This window comes from Suricata suricatta, chromosome 2, assembly GCF_006229205.1.
Source record: "Suricata suricatta isolate VVHF042 chromosome 2, meerkat_22Aug2017_6uvM2_HiC, whole genome shotgun sequence".
In the NCBI taxonomy this organism is placed as follows: Eukaryota; Metazoa; Chordata; class Mammalia; order Carnivora; family Herpestidae; genus Suricata; species Suricata suricatta.
This window is the reverse complement of record NC_043701.1, coordinates 110,330,043-110,353,827: the sequence shown is the minus strand read 5'-3', so window position 1 is coordinate 110,353,827 and position 23,785 is coordinate 110,330,043. Positions and strand designations below refer to the sequence as shown.

The 23,785-nt window shown below is 37.4% G+C and overlaps 1 protein-coding gene across 1 annotated transcript in view; it reads right to left on the bottom strand.

The window, feature by feature from the left end:
- The window catches only part of RYR2 (ryanodine receptor 2), a 526,329-nt gene that overhangs the window by 374,396 nt on the left and 128,148 nt on the right, over nt 1-23,785 (bottom strand). Inside the window, exon 11 of the mRNA XM_029919427.1 lies at nt 5,121-5,195. Within this exon, the coding sequence (XP_029775287.1) occupies nt 5,121-5,195 (75 nt within the window). The remainder of the gene's footprint in view (nt 1-5,120; nt 5,196-23,785) is intronic.

Genomic DNA, 23,785 nt, shown 5'->3' with positions numbered 1-23,785 from the left:
ATTTTAAAATAAATAAGTAAAAAAAATGTATGTCCTAAAGCTTCCCATGTCAAAGGAAAAAAGAAAATGAAACAAAGAAACAAAGATAATTACTTATAAAGACAATTATACTGGGAGCTTTTTATCATGTATTGAATCAAAAACAAAAAATTTGGAAATAAAGAATTTCTATATGATTTTATTAAGTAAGCTTATTTTAATATAAGGTCATTAAAAAGGTCATAAAAAATATAAGGTTTTTTCTATTCTATAAATTGAAGATACTTTTTTTAGATTCATCAATCTTAGTAAACTCTAAGTCAGTTATGCTCTTTTCCTAACCTGGATATTCGGCTTCAAATACTAGCAGGGAAAACTGACAGTAGAAAGATATTGTGATAAGGTCATTATTACACAGACTTGTTTATAAAGACAATTTGGATAATCCATGAAGTAAATTAATACCCATGTACCAATAAATCCTACTAATAATATAGTATTATTAAAAATGAAATTAGAGGCACCTGGGTGGCTCAGTCGGTTAAGTGTCTGACTTCAGCTCAGGTCACAATCTCACAGTTTGTGAGTTCAAGCCCCATGTCGGGCTCTGTGCTGACAGCTCGGAGCCTGGAGCCTGCTTCAGATTCTGTGTCTCCCTCTCTCTCTGCCCCTCCCCCTCTCATGTCCTGCTTCTCAAAAATAAACATTTTTTTTTAAAAAAATGCAATAAAGTTCATTTATCAACAATGGAATATTAAATCATTTCTAGTCTGGTAAGTAAACCAGCTCTGTTCATTCCCCTCTTATAAAATTAAGTATATCCTTGACAGACACTTTGGAAAATACAATTATTTTTAATATTCATTTCCACTAGTTGAAGAAGCAGCTGAATGCTTTTTCTAAGGAATGACATCTTAATCATTTAAAAAATTCATTTTCAAACTAGTCCCAAATTTTGACAAAGTAATACTTTGTGAGAGAACTTCTAGAAGGTATTCTGGATACTGTGTGTGAATCTACTGAATAGGGCACATGTTTACAAGCACACCTTGCAAGTCACCAAGAGGATTATGTCAGGAATGGAATGAATTGGGCCAATCACTGGCAAAACTCTATAAAGTCTAAGCACATTTTCTTAAGTTACTCAAAATAGCTGGCTTCTAATGCCCATGGCACAGAAGAAAAGAGGAAAAGCCTAAGAGAATTAAGGGTCAAGATAATATTTAGTAAAAACCAAAAGTAAGAATAGTAACATTAAAGCAATTTCCAGCGGTAACATAGCAGAAACCTGTTCCCCAGGTCTTCTCCCCAGCTACCTGAAAGGACTTCAAAGGAATGGGGAGTATTTGGTCATTCCTACATTCACCTTTGATTTTTGTGGGGTTTTTGTAACATACAAGAAAGTGAAATATGAAGGGCACCGAAGGCATATTTTTCATTGCAATGGTCATTCCCCCTACAGAAACCAACAAACATTTCACTGACAATGTCCTAAAACTTTACATTGGCTGAAATATAGGAAAGTGTGTCCTATTTTATTTAACTCCCCAAACTAAAACTTACCTTATAAAAATGTTCATAATACTGAAACCTCTGGCAACATTATTTATATGAGTATGTGATACAAAATATCAAATTACTGGGCTGCATAAATTATAACAAATATATCATTTGAGACCCTTTTGGAGGAAAAAAAGAATACCTCAAATATTATAAGATAAATATTGACCTTTGGGTGAAAAATTCTGTGTATGCATGTAACATACACAACACAAAATTCTGTTATATGCATACACAGAATTGTTGACTATCATTTCCCAAGTTAAAAAATGAGTATTTGCATGGCCAATGTATATAATAAGACATGTAAACTAAATACAATCAAATTTGTATGTTTACAATGAAGTCAAAGTAGTTCAAAAATGCAACAGAACCTGAAAAAAAACACTTTCCATAATTACACTCATTCAAGTGAACCTGCTTTCCTACTGTAGACAAGAAGATGAAATGGTATATACAACAAGGGTCACAGGGTACAAGAAAAACATCTCTCTTTCATCTTTTAAATGGATGAAAACTACCTGCTCTCAGGTGTTAGGGTCCCCTGGCTGCCATTTGGATTCTGGGACAATCCTCACAGCCACCAACACTGAGGCTGGGAAGCGCCCACTTTCACCTCTGGCTGACCAGAAGACCAGACTCTTTCTACAGTATCAGCCATCCAAACTCAAAGTTAAAACAAAGCCCACGCTTCCCGTTTCAAACTTTAAACGTTAGGCAACAGTAGAGAAACAGAACCAGACCACGTAACAGAGAGATATCCAGAATGATCAGGATTTACGTAATTACGGTTCATCAGTAACAACGCTGACAAAAAGGAAACCCTGTCTGGTTTTCAGGAATTCACATCCTTCCTTTTGTTTTGTTTAATCTATAAAATCAGACAGATTTAGGGCCTCTTTTGCTCAAAAAAAAAAAATGTTTCTTTAAGCACATAGTCACGAAAGGTAGGGTATCTATAAATTTTAAAATACATCTGGAATCTGTTTTCCAACGGGAATACCCCCTACCTAAGCTTCATTTCTATTTCACTTCTCTAAGTAAGCTGTCATTTTTGTAAAACAGAAGGTAAAGGAAATACATGCACATATTTAAAATCCCTTTCCCCAGGGAGGCAAACCACATGAGACTTTTAAATATTGAGAACAAACTGAGGGTTGATGGGGGAGGTGGAAGGGGTGAGGGGAAAGGGGGTGATGGGCATGGAGGACGGCACTTGTTGGGATGAGCACTTGGTGTTACATGGAAACCAACTTGACAATAAACTATAAAAAAAAAGAAAACAATATTCAGAACAATTCAAGTTAAAGGACTCTCTGCAAACACGCCCATTGTTTTCTTAAACATTTTGTACAAATTTTTAGCCAGTGAAACAAATATCATTTATAATTAATTCTTTTAAAAATAAAAGAAACGCTCTTTAAAAAAACAAAAATTTAAAAAATGCACTTCCCTAAATTCTCTGAATAGTGTACAAAGCACATGAAAGCTTGGAGTCTTTCCCCCTTTGTTTTACGAGGATGCCACTTCTTTTTCCATCTCATTAAGAGATGCATTTCCAATAAAATTTTACATTCCACTTCAATATTTATTAAAAGTTTTAATATTCAGGTGAACATAAAGTATGTATTGATATAGAAGAAATATATTCTCAATTAATAATTAATAAGGTTAATATAGAAGAACTTTTTAAGATTATAGAGTTACTATTATAAAAAAGTAAAAAATAAGGGGCACCTGGGTGGTTCAGTTGATTAAGCATCTGACTCTTAATTTCGGCTCAGGTCATGATCTCCTGGTTAATGGGTTCAAGCCCTACATCAGGTTTTGCACTGAAGGTGCAAAACCTGCTTGGGATTCTCTCTCCCTCTATCTCTACCCTCCACTGCCTGCATGCTTTCTCTCTCTCAAAAATAAATACACACTTTAAAAAAGAAATATAAAAAAGTCTATTTAGTTTACATACATATTTATAGTTGTTACAGAGGGGCATGATAGTGTGAGTTAAAATAAATCTTTTAATCATAAAATAGTATGACTGGGATAAAAAAATGGTCATGAGAGAGGAACAGAATAATGATGTCAATGAAAAAGAGAATATATAATTTTTACTGTTAAGAAAGACTACGTTCAAGTATTTTCAATAAACAAAAATGGGTATTAAATCACAGCAGTATTTAGAATCAACAAAATACTTTAAAAATGGGTATACCCATTTTAAGATGTCACTACTTATAATACACTGTAAGTTATACTCTATGCACTGATTTAAACTGATACTGAAAAATGTGTATGTCAAAACTGACAATGTTCAAGGATACATTTTCAAACTTTGTTTAAATTAATGTATGGAATATATAACAAAAAATAACTAAAGACCACTAAACTATCTTTTTTATTACTATTATTATTAAAGTTTATTTATTTATTTTGAGAGAGAGAGTGAGAGCACACATGGGGGGCTGGGGGGCAGACAGAGGAGAAAAGAGAGAAAATCCCATGCAGGCTCTGTACAGCCAGCATGGAGCCCGATGCAGGGCTCGAACTCATGAACTGTGAGATCACAACCTGAGCTGAAACCAAGAGTGAGACACATAACCCACTGAGCCTCCCAGACACCCCAAGACCTCTAAACTATCCTAATCATCATCAGATAAGCATTAATCTCAAAATATTAGATCTTCAAAGGCAGGTGCTCTATACTAAGACAGTTCTTTACACCCATTCAGGGAAGCTATAATCTTAATAATTTCCTAAAAATATAATACAATAGGGAACAAATACACTGAAAACTTAGTGCTTTTTAAGCAAAGAACTGGACCTTCCAATCATCAAAAAAAATCTAATATTCTAATTCTATTTAAAATATTTCAAAATGATACCTTTATCATCAATATTGCATTTATATGAAGGAACTAAAAGTCAATCTCTGAATAACTTTTTGAAGTCACTAGAAGGGGAAAAAAAGAACATATACCTATATACACACATATATATATTTACATATACATACACATACATACATATACCTACATACATATACATATGTTTGTTTCTATAACAAACAAATACACAGTGATTTTGTATTACAGTCCAGATTTCTTACTCGGCTATCAAGATGTTTATAAATAAAGGCACTGACTCCCAGTAATACCCTTGTACTCTCGTTCACATTCAAGTTTCCTGTTTTACATATTCCTTTAGAAGGTTAAATCCAGAGTCTATCAGACCTGAAATGTGTAAAAGACTCGCAAACCACTTGTCCTGTTTCCAAAACTTACATCACCCTGTCCTCAGAGCACCTTTTGCCAGGAGATTCACAGACTGGGATGACATGATGTCCCCAAAACAAATCAGGCTAAAAACAAAAGCAGACTGTATAGAAGTATTGCGTTCCACCTGGTGAATTTAGTTAGGCCAAAGGGAAGGGAAGGCAGAAGGGAAAGAAGAGAAACTCTCCATCACTTGCTCAGTGTTTCATTTGCTTGTTTGTTGTAGTTAGCATGAGTGTTTCCCATAAAAGCACAAGTCCACGGGATTTTGGACACTTGGAGCACTCAGCTGTTACAGGTTCTACTTACGCAACTCTTAGTGTCTCTAGTCTCCACAGGGAACGTGCATGGACAGATACAGCACCACCTTCATAGTGAACAGTTCTGGTTAAAGAAAGAAAAAAAAAAGCCCAATTTTAACAAGTGTCATTCTTGCACTGTATTTTTTCAAGCCAATTACAAGTGAAAAGCAAAGGGAAACCCTTTGGATGAAGTCATACTTTCTGGCATGAGACAATATAGCTGGAAATAAAAATAAACAAAGTAACAATAAGTGATCAATGTAAATTTGCCCTGAATAAACATTTAGCTTAAATATATTCTCATATCATTTTCTTCCTCTACTCCCATTTGTTCCCTCTCTCTATCCCCAGCCCACGTCACCTCCTCTCCTCCAGTGAATACATTCACCGTATTTAACTTAGGTCTATAAAAGTATTCAGCTAGGAGTTCACATGTAGTTTAATATCTTATTATTTCAACACATGCATATAATTATTTGCAGTTCTAAATTCTGTTCTAGATATATCACTGTAAAGAAATGTAAGAACACATTAATTTTAATATTTTATTATAACAATCTTCAAAATGATTATAAAGATAAAAGAATTCACCAAAAATATAAACATCAACCAAAAAAGTCACACACAAGGAGAGAACTATCTTTGACTGCACATCACACACATCCAAGTTCCAAAGCTCTCATAATAACAATTTGTTAATATGAAAGAAGTAACACTAAGTAATTTATATACATTATTCAACTCGGGTTCTATTGATACGGTTTTAAGGAAACAAACGCTTATACATGCTCCCTGTTTCTTCCCTCAGGCTCAGTGTCTCTGTCTCTGTTGGATCTCTGACATCATTCAAACACACAGAACCTTGTCCTGTCTCAAACATAATAATACTGTTGACCATACTCTCCTACTCACCCCCTTATATGTCTTATGGATCACCTCTGTGCATCCACTTGCTTCCAGACCTAACTCTCCAGTGAAACACATTTTTTCTTAATGTTTATTTTTGAGAGAGAGGGAAGGGAAGGGAGAGGAGGAGGGGGAGGGGAAGGGGAAGGGGGGAGGGGAAGGGGAAGTGAAAGGGGAAGGCGAAGGGGAAAGGAAGGGAAAGGAAAGGGAAAGGGAAAAGAAAAGGGTAAGGGAAAGGGAAGGGGAACAGAAAGGGAAGGGGCAGAGAGAGAAGGAGACACAGAATCCAGACAAGGTTCCAGGCTCTGAGCTGTCAGCACAGAACTGGACACAGGGCTCGAACACACAGACCCTGAAATCATTACCTGAGTGGAAGTCAGATGCTTAATGAAATGAGCCACTCAGGCACCCCTCCAAAAAACAAATTTGGCAAGGCTATCAGATAACATTCGTGGTTCCAAATCCAAAGAACTGTTGATGCTTTCTTACACTGTGGAAATATCTACTGTTTTGAGTTTTTCAAATACTGTCTTGACAGCATATTTTCAAATATACACAAAAATAGAGAGAATATTATAAATCCCAATATACCCAGGACATGGTGTCAACAATAATCAATATAGGGCCAATCTTGTTTTAACTATAACCTCTAGTTTCCCCTTCACATACAACTCTCCCCAAAATTTACACACATACATATGTAGATATAGTATACACACACACACACACACACACCCATATAAAATTTGCTTTTATAAAATAGCCACTCAGTTAAATTTCCATTTTCTCAAAAATGTTTTGTTTTTCTGTTGCTCTTTCAAAACAAGACCCAAATAAGATGCACGAATTGGTAAGTATCTTAAATTTCTATAAATAGCAGTTTTCCCTTCTTCTTTTTTTCCTGTGGCATTATTTCCTGACAAAAATCTGTAAGATCTGTCTTAGAGTTTCTATATTCTGGATTTTGCTGATGATACCTTCATAGTGTGAACATGTACCTTCTAAAATGGTAGTTGGATTTCTAGGGCTAGTGTTTTATACTTCCTACTATACCACATCAGGTGGCAATAATGACTACTTGTCTGTCTTTTTCTATTAAAATGGTTCAGTAGGTTTAGAATCACCTCGATCCATCTATTATAAGAATTTTAGGTATACCTACAAAGAGTGCTGTAGCAGTGATTTTTAATCACGGCTAAATATACAATAATGTGGATAGCTTTTCAAAATATGATGCCCGGCCCTCATCAATGACCAATTAAACCAAATCTGGAGTCTGATTCTTTTTTAAGTTTATTTATTTTTATTTTGACAGAAAGAGACAGAAAGAGAGAGCACGCACACGCACAGTAGCAGGGGAGAGGGAGAGAAAATGAGAGACAGAATCCCAAGCTCTCACAAACTGTGAGATCATGACCTGAGCTGAGATCGAGAGTCAGACGCTTAACTGAGTCACCCAGGTGCCCCTGAAGTAAGGATTTTTAAAAGTTCTCCAATTGGTGGTAATAAGAAACTAACGTGTGGAAATCATGGTCCAGATCAGTTTCTACACAGCAGCACTACTGAAATTTTGGGCCAGATATTTCTTTGCTGTGGGTGGCTATCCAGTGAACTTAGGATGCTCGCTGATAGCCCTGGCCCCTACCAACCAAATGCCAGCAGTACTTGTCTCCTCCACAACACCCCCCCAGAGTGGTGACAACCAAAACTATTCCCATTGTCAAGCTACTAGTATAGATTAGTGGCTCTCAATCTTTAGTATTAGAATTATCTTGCAGACTTTTTAAAATACAGATTGCTGGACCACCTCTACTCCCAAGTTCCAGGTTTAGTAGATTTAGGATAAGGAAAAGAATTTGTCTTTCTAATCAGTTCCCAGGTAATGTTGATGGAACGGGTCCACATTTTGAGAATCACTAGACTAGAATCATTATGTTGTTAGGGCAGTGATTCTTGGCCTTGGTTGATATTAGAATCATAGAGTCATCTGAAAGCTTTAAAAACTCCAATGCACAGACTATTCTCAAATTAAATCAGAAACTCTGGGTATATACCTAAGAATAACAAATGATAAAATATAGATGTAATGTGTGTATATAAACAGATACACAGATTTTTAAATCAATCAGAAACTTCAATAAAGACCTTGTACTTGGTCATAAAAAAAAAAAGAAACAACCTTTATCAGATTTTCTAAAAAGTAAAGCCTACTTTCTAATTATAACCAATGAAATTTGGAAATAAATATTAAAAGGATTTTAAAAATCTAACAACATGGAAAATGCAGAAACTCTTATAAATAATTCATGGGTCAAAGAGGAAAGAGAAATTACACCTTATCTAGGATGTAATGGGGACAAGAGTACTTCACAACAAATCTATGATTCACAGGTAAACTCTGAAAAATGTAGGCCTGCAATCCCTTCATTATTAATGAAGAAATGACAAAAACAAAAACAAAAAACCTTAAGAGTTGTCTGAAGAGATTAAATAGTGAACAAAATAAACCAAGAGAAAATAAAGAAGGGATTCTATGATGCATTGTTAAGATAAGTAAAACACAAGAGTATAAATGATATTCATTTTCTGTACAACAATAAATCATAATAAATCTATCGCATGTATGTATGTATGTAAATATGTATGTATGCAGAAGTAGTATCTGTAACAACATGGAGAACGTTACTGAACAATGAACACCAAGATACTAATGTTAATCACATAATAATTACATAATAAAAGTTATGTGGACTAAAGTGGGCTCTAAGATAAAAACAGCATCAAGTAATGTTTATGTAGAATTGCATACATTATACATAACGTATCTTTCAAATGTTTTACTCATTTACCTTTCCATTTTTAACTGAATTTAATAATGACCTTTTATTCCTTGTATAAGTAGAAATCTAGTTATATTTTAACTTGGAGGGAAATTAACAATTAAAACACAAATATAAAGTCAAAAGGAAAGAAGGATCCTCCTTCCTTCCTATCTGGTTGAGTTCCTGAATATTTGTCTCCTGAAGGGGATTCTTGCCTTTCATTACTTATTTTTTTTAAATGATTCATCAACAAGTGTAGAAAATCTGATGCCTTACAATTCTTCACTGACAACTGGGGAAATCTTTGCTATTATACAGAGTCTCCCCAATATAACTACCTGGCAAGTGCAGAATACGACTGGTTGTGTAATCAAGTATGCACTGGCTATTTCAGACTGAAAAGGAACCTTACAATATCAAGATCCTAGATGTAATAAGAATCTCAGCCCATCATAAATGACACTAACGGTATGTAAACTTATTTAAAAACCAGTCCATTGGAGAAACCCACCTGTTCTGTGAAGGGATCATCACTTTTCCTGGCCATGTGCCTCACATATCAAATTTAAAGACCCACCACAAGTTTACCAAATGGTACTGGAGACCATATTTAGACCCATGCAGATAAATGTCCATCCTTCACAGCAAGTGCTTTTGTCAACAGTTAGACTAAGAAGAAAGATTTACTAAGAAATTGAACAGACCCATAGCAACAGCACCTATGAACTCAGCATCACACAAGATTTCAATGAAAACAGCGTCAATGACACCAAAATGCAAGGGAAGGTCAAGTGGATATAATCTACCAAGTGCTTGTGCAGCTCTCTGTTCACGGAAAGACTATGTTTGCAATGAACCAAAACAATGTTACAGCTAATAAGAAAACATATGTTAAGCTAACTGGCCATTGGTATGACTTGTAAGAGAATTTTTTTTTGAAGAATCTTCCACCTCATAAATCAGTAAAACTCAAAGTCACTTGGGGGGCCTGGGTGGCTCAGTTAGTTAAGCATCCAACTTTGGCTCAGGTCATGATCTTGTGGATCACAGGTTCAAGACCCACATTAGGCTCTGTGCTGACCACTCAGTGCCTGAAGCCTGCTTTGTAGATTCTGTCTCCCTCTCTCTCCGCCCCTCCCCTGCTCATACTCTGTCTTTCACTAAAAAAGTAAAAATAAAAATATTTTTAAAAATTCAGACACTGTAATTTCACTATGAATTTTTTTAACAGTTTATTCTCAAATTGGTTTCCATATAACACCCAGTGCTCTTCCCCACAAGTGCCCCCCACCATTACCACCTCCTCCCTTCCCCCTCCCCGTTCCTCTCAACCCTCGGTTCATTTTCAGTATTCAATAGTCTCTCAGGTTTTGTGTCCCTCTCTCCCCAACCCTCTTTCCCCCTTCCCCTCCCCATGGTCCTCCATTAGATTTCTCCTGTTCTCCTATTAGACCTATGAGTGCAAACATATGATATCTGTCCTCTGCCTGACTTATTTCACTTAACATGACTATGACTATGAATTTTTTAAATATGTGCTCACTTAGTTAAGTGCTTGACTTTGACTCAGGTCATGATCTCACAGTTTGTGGGTTTGAGCCATACATCAGGCTCTGTGCTGCCAGCTCAGAACCTGGAGCCTGCTTCAGATTCTGTGTCTCCCTCTCTCTCTGCCCCTCCCCCACTCATGCTAGCTCGCTCGCGCGCTCTCTCTCTCTCTCTCTCTCAAAAATACATAAACATTTAAAAAATGTGCACCTAATAACGAACAGTGTGTGCCTTCTTCGACAATACTCTGAAAAATTCCCGGCTGTAGACTGCAAGCTCTACCTACATAACAAATTATCTCGCAGTATAATATGCTTCATTAAGGAGCTCGTATTTCAGGCCGATCACATAAAACTGCCTGGAGAGGCCCTGTAAGGTTATTCTTGTAATAAGTACAAATTTTTCCTATTATGTCATCAATTCCACTTCTCATCAGGATTATCATAGTGTCCACTGCAAGAAAAGTAGTCAGCTATTTTTATATTTTCAGCTATAAAATACAATTTAAGTCTAATCTCAATTGTCAGACTGCTTATTTCTCAGTAGAAAGCAGGCACTTTGACAGCCAGGATGGGCCCATCTGAGGCCCAGAAAAAAACCAGCATTAGCACGGTAATTGAAGCACAGCCCTTGCAAGCTCTGCACCACATGACAATTCAGCATATATTGGCATTTATTTATGAGGATTTTATAAGATACAGAATTCCTATTAGTGGACTTTAGCATAGAATCATAAAACATGATTAATAAAAGATTCAGCGTGGTAAAGAGAGCCCTTCATCCTATAATAAGGGAAACTACATTTTCCCCGTGAGCGCTGTTACTCGGTGACGTTACAGTTAACAGCTCACATCCAGGACAAGGTCCCGAGAAGTCGACAAATCACTCTGACGCTTGATTGCAAATAACTTTCTGAAGAGGTCTCCTCTTTGTATGAACTTGTATAAAGATACAAAGTCACTGAACTTTTCCGTGCTTCATTTCTTCACATGGAAAATGAAGCTAATGGTCATTGGGTTGGTGAGAAAGGCAGGAAAGACAGAACCCACGCAGACCTCATGGAGGAGTCTCTGCACAGCAAATGTAGCTCTGAGGGTTTGGAGGAGGAGGGGGAAGGTGGTGCCACGTTCAGTGTTTCCACATATGGAATTAAAGACTCAAAACTGTTGATTGAACTGACGATAGTACTATGGTACTGACTTGTTTATATGCAAAGGTATAGTAAGTCCTAAATTATGAAACTGCTTGGGACAACACAAGAAGGAAATAAAGCTCTGATTCAGACCACCTCCTTTCCAGATTCTTCTACGTACAATTGGGTGGATCTGGCATTCCTTTTGAGCCATGATCTACAGACTCCTTTCACTTCCAGTAGTTCTATGTATCAAGTAAAGTGATTCTTCATTTTATATCTTTGCCATCTTAACATTCACATATAAATTCATAGGACTTTTTTGGCATCTGCTGCAGGATCCTATAGAAAAGTCAAGCTCTGAAAAGCATAAATTCATTACACAGATCAAAAAGATACTGTTTTGCCCTAACTACCTCCTCCCTCTTGCAAAAACCTACTTCTTTTTTTTTTTAAGTTTATTTATTTATTTTGAGAAACAGAGAGAGTGGGGGACAGGCAGAGAGACAGGAAGAGAGAGAATCCAAAGCAGACTCTGTGCTATGGGCACAGAACCTGATGTGGGGCTCAAACCCATGAACTTTGAGATCATGACCTGAGCTGAATCAAGAATTGATACTTAACTGACTGAGCCACCCAGGTGCCCCACAAAGATCTACTTCTGAGGCCACCTACTTTGGCGTCCAAACTTCAGTTCTCTGCACAGGACTGCCCCGTCTCCAGGAAGGCTGGGGCTGACAGCCCATCTGAGGCTTTCACTTCCACCATAAACAGGGATTCAAGAACAGAGCCTGGCAAACTTTTTTGTAAAGGGCTAGACTGTAAATACTTTGGGGTAAATGGACCATACGGTTTCTTTCATATTACTTAACTCTGAAAGCAGTATGGTAATATGTCAAAAAATGTGCATGTCTATGCTCCAATAAAACTTTATTTAGGAGAACAGACAATGGGCTGGATTTTTTTTTAAGTTTTATTTATTTTGAGAGAGAGAGGAGAGGGACAGAGAGAGAGAATCCCAAGCAGACTCTGCACTATCAGTGCAGAGCTCCATGTGGGGCTCAAACTCACAAACCATGAGATCATGACCTGAGCTAAAATCAAGAATCAGGCTCTCAACCAACTGAGTCACCGGGGCACCTGAGCAGTGGGCTGGATTTGACCTACACACCATAGTATACAAAGCCTGCTCTAAAAGATCCTGCCCACATTATTGGAAATTTTAACCTCAGAGAAAGCCAGCTAGATGAAATCAGAGGTCTAGAGTTTTCCATGACTATATTAGGGTTCTTCAGAGAAAGGGAACCAATAGGATATAAATAACTCCCAATATATATAGGGCTTACTTATTTTTATATATATTATGTTTATATATAACATATGCATAATAGATAAATATGATAAAGTAATCATTAGTATTAAAATAAATAGGATATTATAAATATATAATTATACAGATTTATAGTTGGTAGCTGGAGACCCAGTTCTAGTCCAAGTACAAAAGGCTGAGAACGAGAAGAGCCAACTATATAGTTTCAGTCAAGGAGTGATCAGTTCAAGGCCCAAGAAGACTTGATCTTGCAGTTTTCTGCTTTATTAAGTCTATCAAGTTAAATACGAAACTCATCCCCAAAAAACCCTGACAGAAACACCCAGAATAAGCACACTCTGTGGGCCGGTCAAGTGGACACATAAAAGTAAACATCAAAGTAAGTCATTGAGAGAAAATCCAATCTTTCTATCTTGAATCACATTTTGTAAAAACTTTTTATTATGTTTATTTATTTTGAGAGAAAGAGCCCAACACAGGGCTCAAACTCAAGAACTGTGAGATCATGACCTGAGCCAAAGTTGGACACCCAACTGACTGAGCCACCCAGGCACCCCACGGAAACTCTTCTATATTCAGGTTTTTTCCATTCATCAGAGATGTCTGTGGACATAATATTATTTTTCATAGACCAAAATCCTAAAAATTAATGGAATCTTACACTGTTCCACAGCATTATTTTTACTCCAAGAAAATTTTGGATTTACTACTTCCCAGACAATGCATTTATAGCTGCCATCATCATCACTTTGCTTAAACAGTAGTCTTTACATGTCTACCTCACATTTCCCTTCCTTCTGCTCTTTTTTCCCCTTTTCTGGATCTCCAAAATTATTTCTGAGATAATTTTCCTGTACTTAAAGAACACCATTTAATAATATTTCCTTTACTGTGGGTCTGCTGATAATAAATTCCCTTTGCTCGGTCTTTAAAAAAAAATCACCATTTTACTAGATAAAATGGTTGTCAGGCTGGTTAGTCATTTTCTTTCAGCACTTTTCAGTTTATATCCAATGACTATGAGTGTAACTTATATGAACTGAGCTGTAAATCTTATTGTTGTCACTTTAAAGGTACTATACCTTTTTTCCTACATTTTAAAAAAGTATTTCATTTTGTGTTTACTTTTCAGTAGTTTTACTTTTGTGGTCCTAAGTTTTCTTCCTTTTAATCTGTCTTACTTAGGGTTCACAGTCCTTCTTCAACCTGTGGCTAAGGGGCACCTGGGTGGCTCAGCAACTCTTGGTTTCAGCTCAGGTCATGATCTCACGGTTCGGGAGTTCGAGCCCGCATCAGCCTCTGCACAGACAGTGCAGAGCCTGTTTGAGAGTCTTTATACTCTCTCTCTCTCAAAATAAAATAAACTTAAAAATCTATTTTTTAAAAAACCTGTGGCTTAATATAACTACTCGGTTGTGGAGAATCTTTAAGCAAGTTGTGTCGAATACTGCCTATGTCCTGTGTGTTTGTGTATCTGTAAGCTCTCTGTTCTTCTGTCTCCCTCTCACCTTCTCCTGCCACCCCTCTCTTCTTTGTCCATTTCTTTTGGGACTCCAGTTACATGTATGAGAGAACATTCATTATTTCTCATCTATTTCTTATTCTCTATTCTATATTTCCCAGTCTTTCAGCCATTAGTGTTTCAGTCTGAATTCTTCTGACCTGATTTCCAGTTTGCTAATTCTCTTTTCAGCTACTTCTAAGCTGATGTTAAATCTATCTGTGGGTTTCTAATATCGGTTATTTTAATTTTCAATTTAGAATGCCTATATAATCCCTTTTTATAAAGTTCTCTACCAAATGTCTTCTTCTCTTTTAACTCTTAGATCATAATCATAAATTTTTTTAATTTTTTAATATTTTTTGAGGGGGGTAGGAGGAGAGAGAAAGAAGGAGACACAGAGTCCAAACCAGGCTCCAGGGTCTGAGCTGTCAGCACAGAGCCTGACACAAGGCTTGAACTCATGAACTGTGAGAACATGACCTGAGCTGAAGTCGTATGCTTAACCGACTGAGCCATCCAGGCGCCCTGTTTTAAATATTTTAAATTCTATTTGTAATCTGTTATCTGTGTATCCATGACCTGTATGCCTTTTTCTATAGTGTGTGTTTGCTCTTGTACCTTGGTCAACTCCCATCTTATATGCCTGTGTTGTATATAACAAGTAATTTGACTGACTTATGTCCCTGTTCCTAGGAGGAAGACTCTAAACCCCTGGAATTTCCCAAGTGAAAGAAGTGGCTTTATTATTCATGAGCCCCTCGGATTACAACTCAATTTAGGCTACTGAGTACACTCATAGTGGCCCCCAGACAGTTTCATTGTGGGGGATGGCCATGCTGGAAAGACCAACGAGAGGACTTGCGCACTGGAAGTTGGATCCATCCTGACCACTGTGGGAGTGACAGGTGCTGGAGAATGAGTTTAATCATGCAGTCAAATATTTAATCAATCATTCCTACAGAATAAAACCCCAATCAAAACACTTTGGAACCAAAGCCCAACTGAATTTCCTGGACAATGGACGCATCTATTTCAAATATCATGATCCACAGAGAGAGGACAGAGGAGCCGTGCATTCAGCACCCACTCCCCCCCCCCGCAGACCTCACCTCATGCATCTCTTTATCTGCCTGGTATGATGTGTATGCTTTATAATAAGCCTGGAATCATAATATGATAGGGAAAGACAAGATAAAATAGGCTCAGAGGGAAAGGTTATGACCTGAGGTGTCTGGGTGGGAAAAAGCACATATTTTAGAACAATGCTGGGAGTGTCTGACCACAGCAAACCCCCTTGGATAAGATTCCTCTTAAAAATGTAATAGACACCACCCATCCCCCTAAGGTTTCCCTCAATAATTTGACAAAAGACCTAACAAAAAATAAGCAGGACCCCATAAAATATATGACCCACAATGAACAGTATGACCATAGACCACCCCTCATACAATGGAAATGAGCCAATCAAAAAGGAATGACTAGGCATTCAGAGGTACCTAACCAATAAGGACAGAACCTGAGACGGAACACAGGGGAAGGGAAGTGACTAACCAGAACCTTATGAAACAAAGACCCTTGCCTACAGACACAAGCATTCATTATTGAATGCCCCCTCTCCGTAAAGAGAGCTTTCCTACTATCACTTTGATTTTATTCGCAAATAAACTGCCTGCTGCTCATTTTATTCTGTGCCCACTCCAGTCTTCAAAACTGCAAGGCAATGAATTCCGGGTATTGTAAAAAATCCTCCAACAATAATTATAGCATTTTCTTTATTTCCTGAATCTAAAGGAGTTTAGGGGAACCCTCAAATCTAGCCAGTTAGTTAGAAGCACAGGTGATGTGAGGAAACCACCCCCAATTTGTGTCTAGAGTCTGAGATAAGGGTAGTTTTGTAGAGAGCTAAGCTCTTAACTTGTATGAGCTGCTAACTCTCTGAGTAGTCAGTAACAGAAATTCACTGTAGTTTACCAGTTAGGGTTGAAACAAAAGAGCTAGTTTAATTTTGATCATCAGACATTATGTAAAATTATAGAGATCATTTGAGTTCTATGTGTTATTTTCTCCCAAAAGATGTACTTTTTTGCTTCTGGCAGGTAATATGATCTAGGGTTACCAGCAATCTCACATCACCTTAATCCAAAAAGCAACTAATACTATTTGAGGCTGAGTCTGCATACTTGTGAGGGCTGTTCTATTTCTGGTTCACCATTGCTTCAAGGACATAGTTCTGGAAGCTGTACCCATACCTCCAAAAGTGCCTCTCTTTGGGGACGGGGTTGGGGAGGGGAGAGTCTTATACCATCTTTCATCCTCTTCCACTCTGGTTCTTCCAACAGCCCGGCTCCCCTTCCCAGCTCCTCAGCCACTGAAACTGCCTGGAGAGAAGAGGTTGCTCCAAATGCTGAACCCACTTCTCTGGTCTCCTTGTATTTTGGGACACTAGCCCCGTACATTTTCACTGTTGTTGTTTTTTTTTCTTTGCCCTCCATTATCTTCAAAAGACTTTAGGAGGTGATTTACCATTTTCACTTTTTCTCAGGAGGATGTTGGTTTGAAATAACCTATCTATTATTATCAATTTCACTTTTAAAAATTATCTTTAAAACAATTATTATAAGAGATGCCTGAGTGGTTCAGTCGGTTAAGCATCTGGCTTCAGCTCAGGTCGTGATCTCACAGTTCATGGGTTCAAGCCCCGTGTCGGGCTCTGTGCTGACAGCTAGCTCAGAGCCTGAAGACTGCTTCACATTCTGTGTCTACCTCTCTCTCTAACCCTCCCCTGTTGGCACTGCCTCTCTCTCTCTCTCTAAAATAAATAAAGAACACTAAAAAAACCCAATTCTTTTCAACTTTGAGTCCATTAAGCCAATGAGGAATTCAAGAGCTCATTATTCTTGCTAGAGTAGTGTGGTAATTTCAGACACGGGGTATGATGGGTTCACTTGTTAGATCTCCTATCCACATATGCTCCCTTCCAGTCTGATGGCTACTGATTTCCATTCACTTGAGAGGCATGAAATTTTGCCAAAGTGAAAAAAGTCCCAGAGACATTCCCCTCTGACATCTTGCCATCTCCTTATAAGCGAAGATGAAATAGGAAGTAGAAAGCTCAGGTAATAGATGCTTGGTCACCCTAAAAGTGGAACCCAGTAAAAATACCTCCTCCACAGTCTCTGAAAATGTCTTCAAAATTTGTTTTGAACCAACACCACAGAAATACAAATGATTATAAGAAAATATTATAAAAAAAACTACAAGACAACAAACTGGACAACCTAGAAAAAAATGGATAAATTCCTAAAAACATACAACCCTCCAAAATTGAATCAGGAAGAAACAGAAATTTTGAACAGACCAAGTATCTGCAACAAAATTGAATCAGTAATCAAAAAACTCTGAACCAGGGCACCTGGGTAGTTCAATCGGTTAAGCATTCTACTCTGAGTTTCAGCTCAGGTCATGATCTCATAGTTTGTGAGTTCGAGCCCCACACTGGGCTCTATGCTGACTGACAGTGTGGAGCCTCCTTGAGATTCTTTCTCTCCCTCTCTGCCCCTCCCCTGCTCACTTGCTCTAAGTAAAAAAAAAAAAAAAAAAAAAAAAGAAACCACAAACCAACAAAAGTCTAGGATCAGATTTTCACAGATAAATTCTACCAAACATTTAAAGGAGAGTTGATACCTGTTCTCAAACTATTCCAAATAAAATAGAGGAAGAAAAGCTTCCAAATTCATTATAAAAGGTCAGCTTTCCACCAACATTGCACATTCTACCAGAATGGCTAGAACCAAAAAAGACAAGAAATGACAAGTGTTGGCAAGGATGTGGAGTAAAAGGAACCCTTGTGCAATGTTGGTGGAAATACAAACTGGTTTGGTAACTGTAGAAAACAGTATTAAGGTGCCTCAAGAAGTTAAAAATAAAATTATCTTATTATCCAGTAATTCCACTACTTGGTATTTATGAAAAAAAACCCCAAAATATCATTTGAAATGATATGTGTACCTCTGTGTTTATTGCAGTATTATTTATGATAGTTAAAATATTGAAGCAACCCATAGATCATCCATCCATAGATGAATGAATAGTGTGGCATGCGCACATACACACACACACTGGAATATTACTCAACCTTAAAAAAGAATGAAATCTTGCCATTTCTAACAATGTGGATGGAGCTAGAGTGTTTTATGCTAAGAGAAATAAGTCAGTCAAAGACAAATACCATATGATTTCACTCATGTGGACTTTAAGAAACAAAACAAACAAAGAAAAAAGAGACAAACAAACAACAAACTCTTGAATGCAGAGAACAAAATGGTGATCACCAGAGGGGATGTGGGTGAGGGGATGGGTAAAAGAAACTTTAAGATAACCATAGATTCACATGCAGTTGAAAGAAATAATACAGAAAAGTATTTCTGAACATTTTGTTTTTAAAATAGCAATATTTTTAAAAATACATAAGTCTTTCATCAAGAATATTGGCTTTGAGGGGCACCTGGGTGGCTCTGTTGGTTAAGCATCCGACTTCAGCTCAGGTCATGATCTCAACATTTGTGAGTTTGAGTCCTATATCAGGCTCTATGCTGACAGCTCGGAGCCTGGAGCCTGCTTTGGATTCTGTGCCTCCCCTTCCCTGGTCATGCTCTGTCTCTCTCTCTCAAAAATAAACATTAATTTTTTTTTAATTGGCTTTGATGCATCCCCTGATCTTATTATATTTACCCAGTTCTGCTTTTATTAAATTCTATATACCATGTTGTCATTTGTGTCCGTTTTCAAATCATCTTTAGTGGGAAGGTCCTATACCACAAAGATTCCTCATATTCTGTCTATAACTACATGCACCTCCTCTCTCCCTGCTCCTGCTTCCCTAACTCTGGACAGCCACTCTCTACCATTCCTAAGCTTTTATCATTTCAAAAATGTTATAAAAATGGAGTCAGATAGTATGTAAGATGCTTGGATTGATATTTTTCACTCAGCATAATTGTCTGAAGATTCATCCAAGTTGTTACATTAACAGGGCACTGCTTTTAATTGCTGAGTAATATTCTATATTATGGTTATACCACTGATGGTTCAATCATTCAGGAGTTGAAGGACATTTGGGCTGATTACAGTTCTGATCTGTTGCAAAAAAAAGCTACTTTACAATAAATATATCTGTATATTATGTGAATATGTAATACTATATATTACATCTAATTATGTTACATATATACATATACACATATATACATATATAGTGCTACATATATATGTATAATATATATGAATACAGTTTTCATTTCTTTGGGATAAACACCCAGAGGTAAAATTGGTACGTCATATGGTAGTGTATGTTTAGTTTTTAAAGCAAGTGTCAAAATGTTTTCCAGAATATCTGTACCACTTTGCAAACCATTTATGGGTGATTCAGTTTCTCTGCATCCTCACTAGCATTTGGCTATCAATATTTTTGTTGGTTTTGGCCAAACTGTGTGTATTGATTGCGCCTTGCGGTCTTCATTTACGGGAATGACTAATGATGCTGCACATTTTTTCATGAGCTTACTTGCAATCTGTACTCCCTCTTCGTGAAATAGCAGTTTGCATATTTTGTCCCTTTTTTAATTACATTTTTTTTATTGGTGAGCTTTGAGAATTCTTTATATATTTTTAGATGCTAGTCCTTTGTTGGACATATGATCTGCCAATATTTTCTGCCCCTCTAGAATGTGTTTTCACCTTCTTCACATGGAAATTTATAGAACACAAGTTTCTCATTTTGATGAGGTCCAGTTTATCAATGTTTTCTTTTTATGAAAAGATATGGTTTCAATGTCATTTTAAAAGTCTATGATCTTCAAGATGTTTTTCCTATTTTTTTCTGAAAGTTTTATGGTTTTATGTTGTATATTTCTGTCCATGATACATTTGGAATTCTTTTTTTGTATCAAGTGTGAGGTTTGGGTCAAGGTTTGGTTTTGTTTTTTTGTTTTTTGGTTTTTGGTTTTTGGCCCAGGGGCATCCATTTGTTTCATCTGAATGTCTTTTAAGTTGAAAAATCCCCGGTTATCTTCTTTTTCTATCAGAAACAATCTCTCTCTCTCTCTCTCTCTCTCCCTTCTAAGACACTAAAGCAGAACAACTTCCCTGAGCTTAGTCTTTAGGGAATACAAGTCAGAAAGGGAAGTGCCTTGTACAAAGCTTAAGCTTTCTGGAAAGTCACAAACCTCCCCTTTGGGGAAAAAACACAGGCACCACTGACTGCTTAAATGGGGAAGAATAAGAGAACATCAAAAAAAACGAATTAACATCACAGAAATCACTCCACAGACAAAATTTTTCCATGTTGGCAAGTGTGTGAATTTTCTAGGAAGAATCTGCAACGTGCAGATTGTCAAAGATACCCACAATCACCCAATTCTGTTTTGAAAATCACAGTTTTCAAGGCTCAGATTCCTGTTACAAGAACGGGAGCCCCCTCCGTGGACTGATTTGAAGTCAAGGTGCTTCCAGTAGAGAAAATGTGAGCCAACACTGTGGGACTCCCAGACCCCAAGATCATGTTCTGCTCACTCAGGTTGGTAAGCTGAGTTAGTAAGACACCTTTTCTTCCCCTCCCCAAAGTATAGACAACAGACTTTCTAGAATCACCAAAATAATACAAGTGGGGGACCCCCAACTCTGCTGAGTTAGCCAGAGTGGAGGTCAACGCAGCACCCCATTGCTCTCCTTAAACAACCCAAAGTGCATGACTTGTCTTTTCTCCATTTATTTCTTTCACAAATGCAAAAGAATAAGCATCTGCATGCAGATTCCCATATACATGTCACTATATAAAAGGTGCACAAGAATGCATGAGGCCATTCTGGCTGAAAAGTGAACAGAAGACCTGAACAAGAGAAGAGACTGATCACCAATGAAGATAATACATGGCAGTAAGTGACAAGTGCCTTTATTTGTATGGGGCAGTTAAAGACCTCAACCAAATTAAGTTCAGCTGTGTTAATGTAATACCTGACCCCAGATATTGAGGTTTCATCTACGAATCCACTAAAAAATTATTAGGTTCGGGGCGCCTGGGTTAAGCATCCAACTTCGGCTCAGGTCATGATCTCACAGTCTGTGGGTTTGAGCGCTATGTCGGGCTCTGTGCTGACAGCTCAGAGCCTGGAGCCCACTTCAGATTCTGTGTCGTCTTCTGTCTGCCCCTCCCTTGCTTGCTCTCTGTCTCTCTCTCAAAATGAAATAAAGACATTAAAATTTTTTTTTAAAAAGTATTAGGTTCACAGAAAAATTACTCGCACATAATTTCTACTGACAGTTGATATTCAATAGCAGATTCAAACCAGTTTGTGGAAAGAAAAGAATGTTCAACTAACTCATACAGGCTAACCGACTTATCACTTCAAAATCAGAGATAGAGAAAGATTCCTTCCTTCTATGAGGCAAACTGCTAGCCTTCCTCAAAGAGTAGAATGGTAAGAGATGCTTTCTATGATCCAATTTTTAAAAAGACTATGATTGGCCTTTCCTAAATCAATACTCACTTCTTCCCGAATGTAGTACTGAGCTCTCACCAGACCGTGAATTCCTTAAAGGCACGGGCTGGCTCTCATTCATTATGGGCAGTACACACCAAACTGCCAACAACATACAAGTCCCTCAATAAGCATTCAAGGAATTGAGTTGAAGTGACTGAAAAGCGGGCCCAGGATTAAAAGGTGATTTCAGAGTAAAATTGTGTTTTCAGTTTACACATTTTTCACAGTAGAATTTGTGCTTTTGCCACAGTCTTCTCTGTGCCTATGAGGGTGTCTGGCTGAGCAGCTGATCTCCCGGCAGGTGCTATAGCAAACTGTCAGGAGTGTCTACATAGCAACAGCGACATCAAGAAGTACATGTCTACCCAGTGTTGAAAGTAACATTATATATTTACTTGGGGCTGAGTCTGTGATGATATGTCTATTCAAGTTGCTGTCCAAGAGAAAACAGGGATGTTTTGAGATGATATATCTGAATAAATGTGTATGAATCACCACAAATTAAAAACAATATTGATACTACAAAGAATCGTGTAAATAGGATTAGAGCAGGAAAACAGCAAAAATATGTTGCTGCTTTTACTTTTCACTCCACCCAAAATACAACCACAAAGGCATCTTGAAGTAAAAAGGAGAAGAAGATTTCCTTCCTTCCTTCCTTCCTCCTTCCCTCCTTCCTTCCTTCCTTCCTTTCTCTTTCTTCTTTTTCTTTCTTTCCTTCCTTCCTTCTTTCTTCCTTCCTTCCTGGCTTCCTTGCCTTTCTTTTCTTTCCTTCCTTTCCTTTCCGTCCTTCCTTTCTTTCTGCTTGAAAGATATTGCTTATGTCCACATTAAGTGAAGAAACAAAACAGGGACAAGTGAAAAATAGTCTTGAATTTCATTGTGAAAATAACTGGAGGATTTTTTTAAATGTTTGTTTATTTTTGAAATAGTGTGAGCAGGGGAGGGGCAGAAAGAGAGGGAGACAAAGAATCAGAAACAGGTTCCAGACCCTAAGCTGTCAGCACAGAGCATGAGGGGCTTGAACTCATGACCTGCACCAAAGTCGAATGCTTAAACCACTGAGCCACCCCTGAGGATATTTCAGTGTTAACTTTTTAAATTCTATTGTCTCTGTTTTAATTCACTCAACCTTAGGTGTAAAGAATACTTCATGGGGCGCCTGGGTGGCTCAGTTAGTTGGGCGATTGACTTCATCTCGAGTCCTGATCTCATGGTCTGTGGATCCAAGCCTCACATCAAGCTCTGTGCTGACAGCTCAGAGCCTGGAGCCTGCTTCAGATTCTGTGTCCCCCTCTCTCCCTTCTCCTCCTCTCCCTATGTTCTATCAAAAATAAATAAAAATTTTTAAAAAATGTTTAAGTGTACATGGGGCACCTTGGTGGCTCAGGTGGTTAAGTGTCCGGCTTCAGCTCAGGTCATGATCACACAGTTTGTGAGTTCGAGCCCACGTTGGGCTCTGTCCTAACAGCGCCTGCTTTGGATTCTGTGTTGCCTTCTCTCTCTGCCCCTCCCCCACTTGTGCTCTGTCTCTCAGAAATAAACAAATATAAAAAATTTTTTAAATAAAAAAATTAAAAAACTAAAAAGTGTACAGAACATCTCAATTATTATTGTTGTTGTTGTTGTTTTGTTACTGAAATCAAATGGCTCCAATTCCTGTGAATATCTTTAATCTTTTGCCTTCAAGGCCTATATCTTTTTTTTTTTTGCATGTTTAAGCCTTATTGAGGTATAATTGATATATTTAAAATTGCACACATTTAGCGTAAACATCTTGATGAGTTTGAACATATGCACACATCTGTGATACTATCACAACTTAAATACTAAACATATGAATTCTCTATGAAAATATCCCTGTGTTCTTCTATACTATCTTTGCTACTATT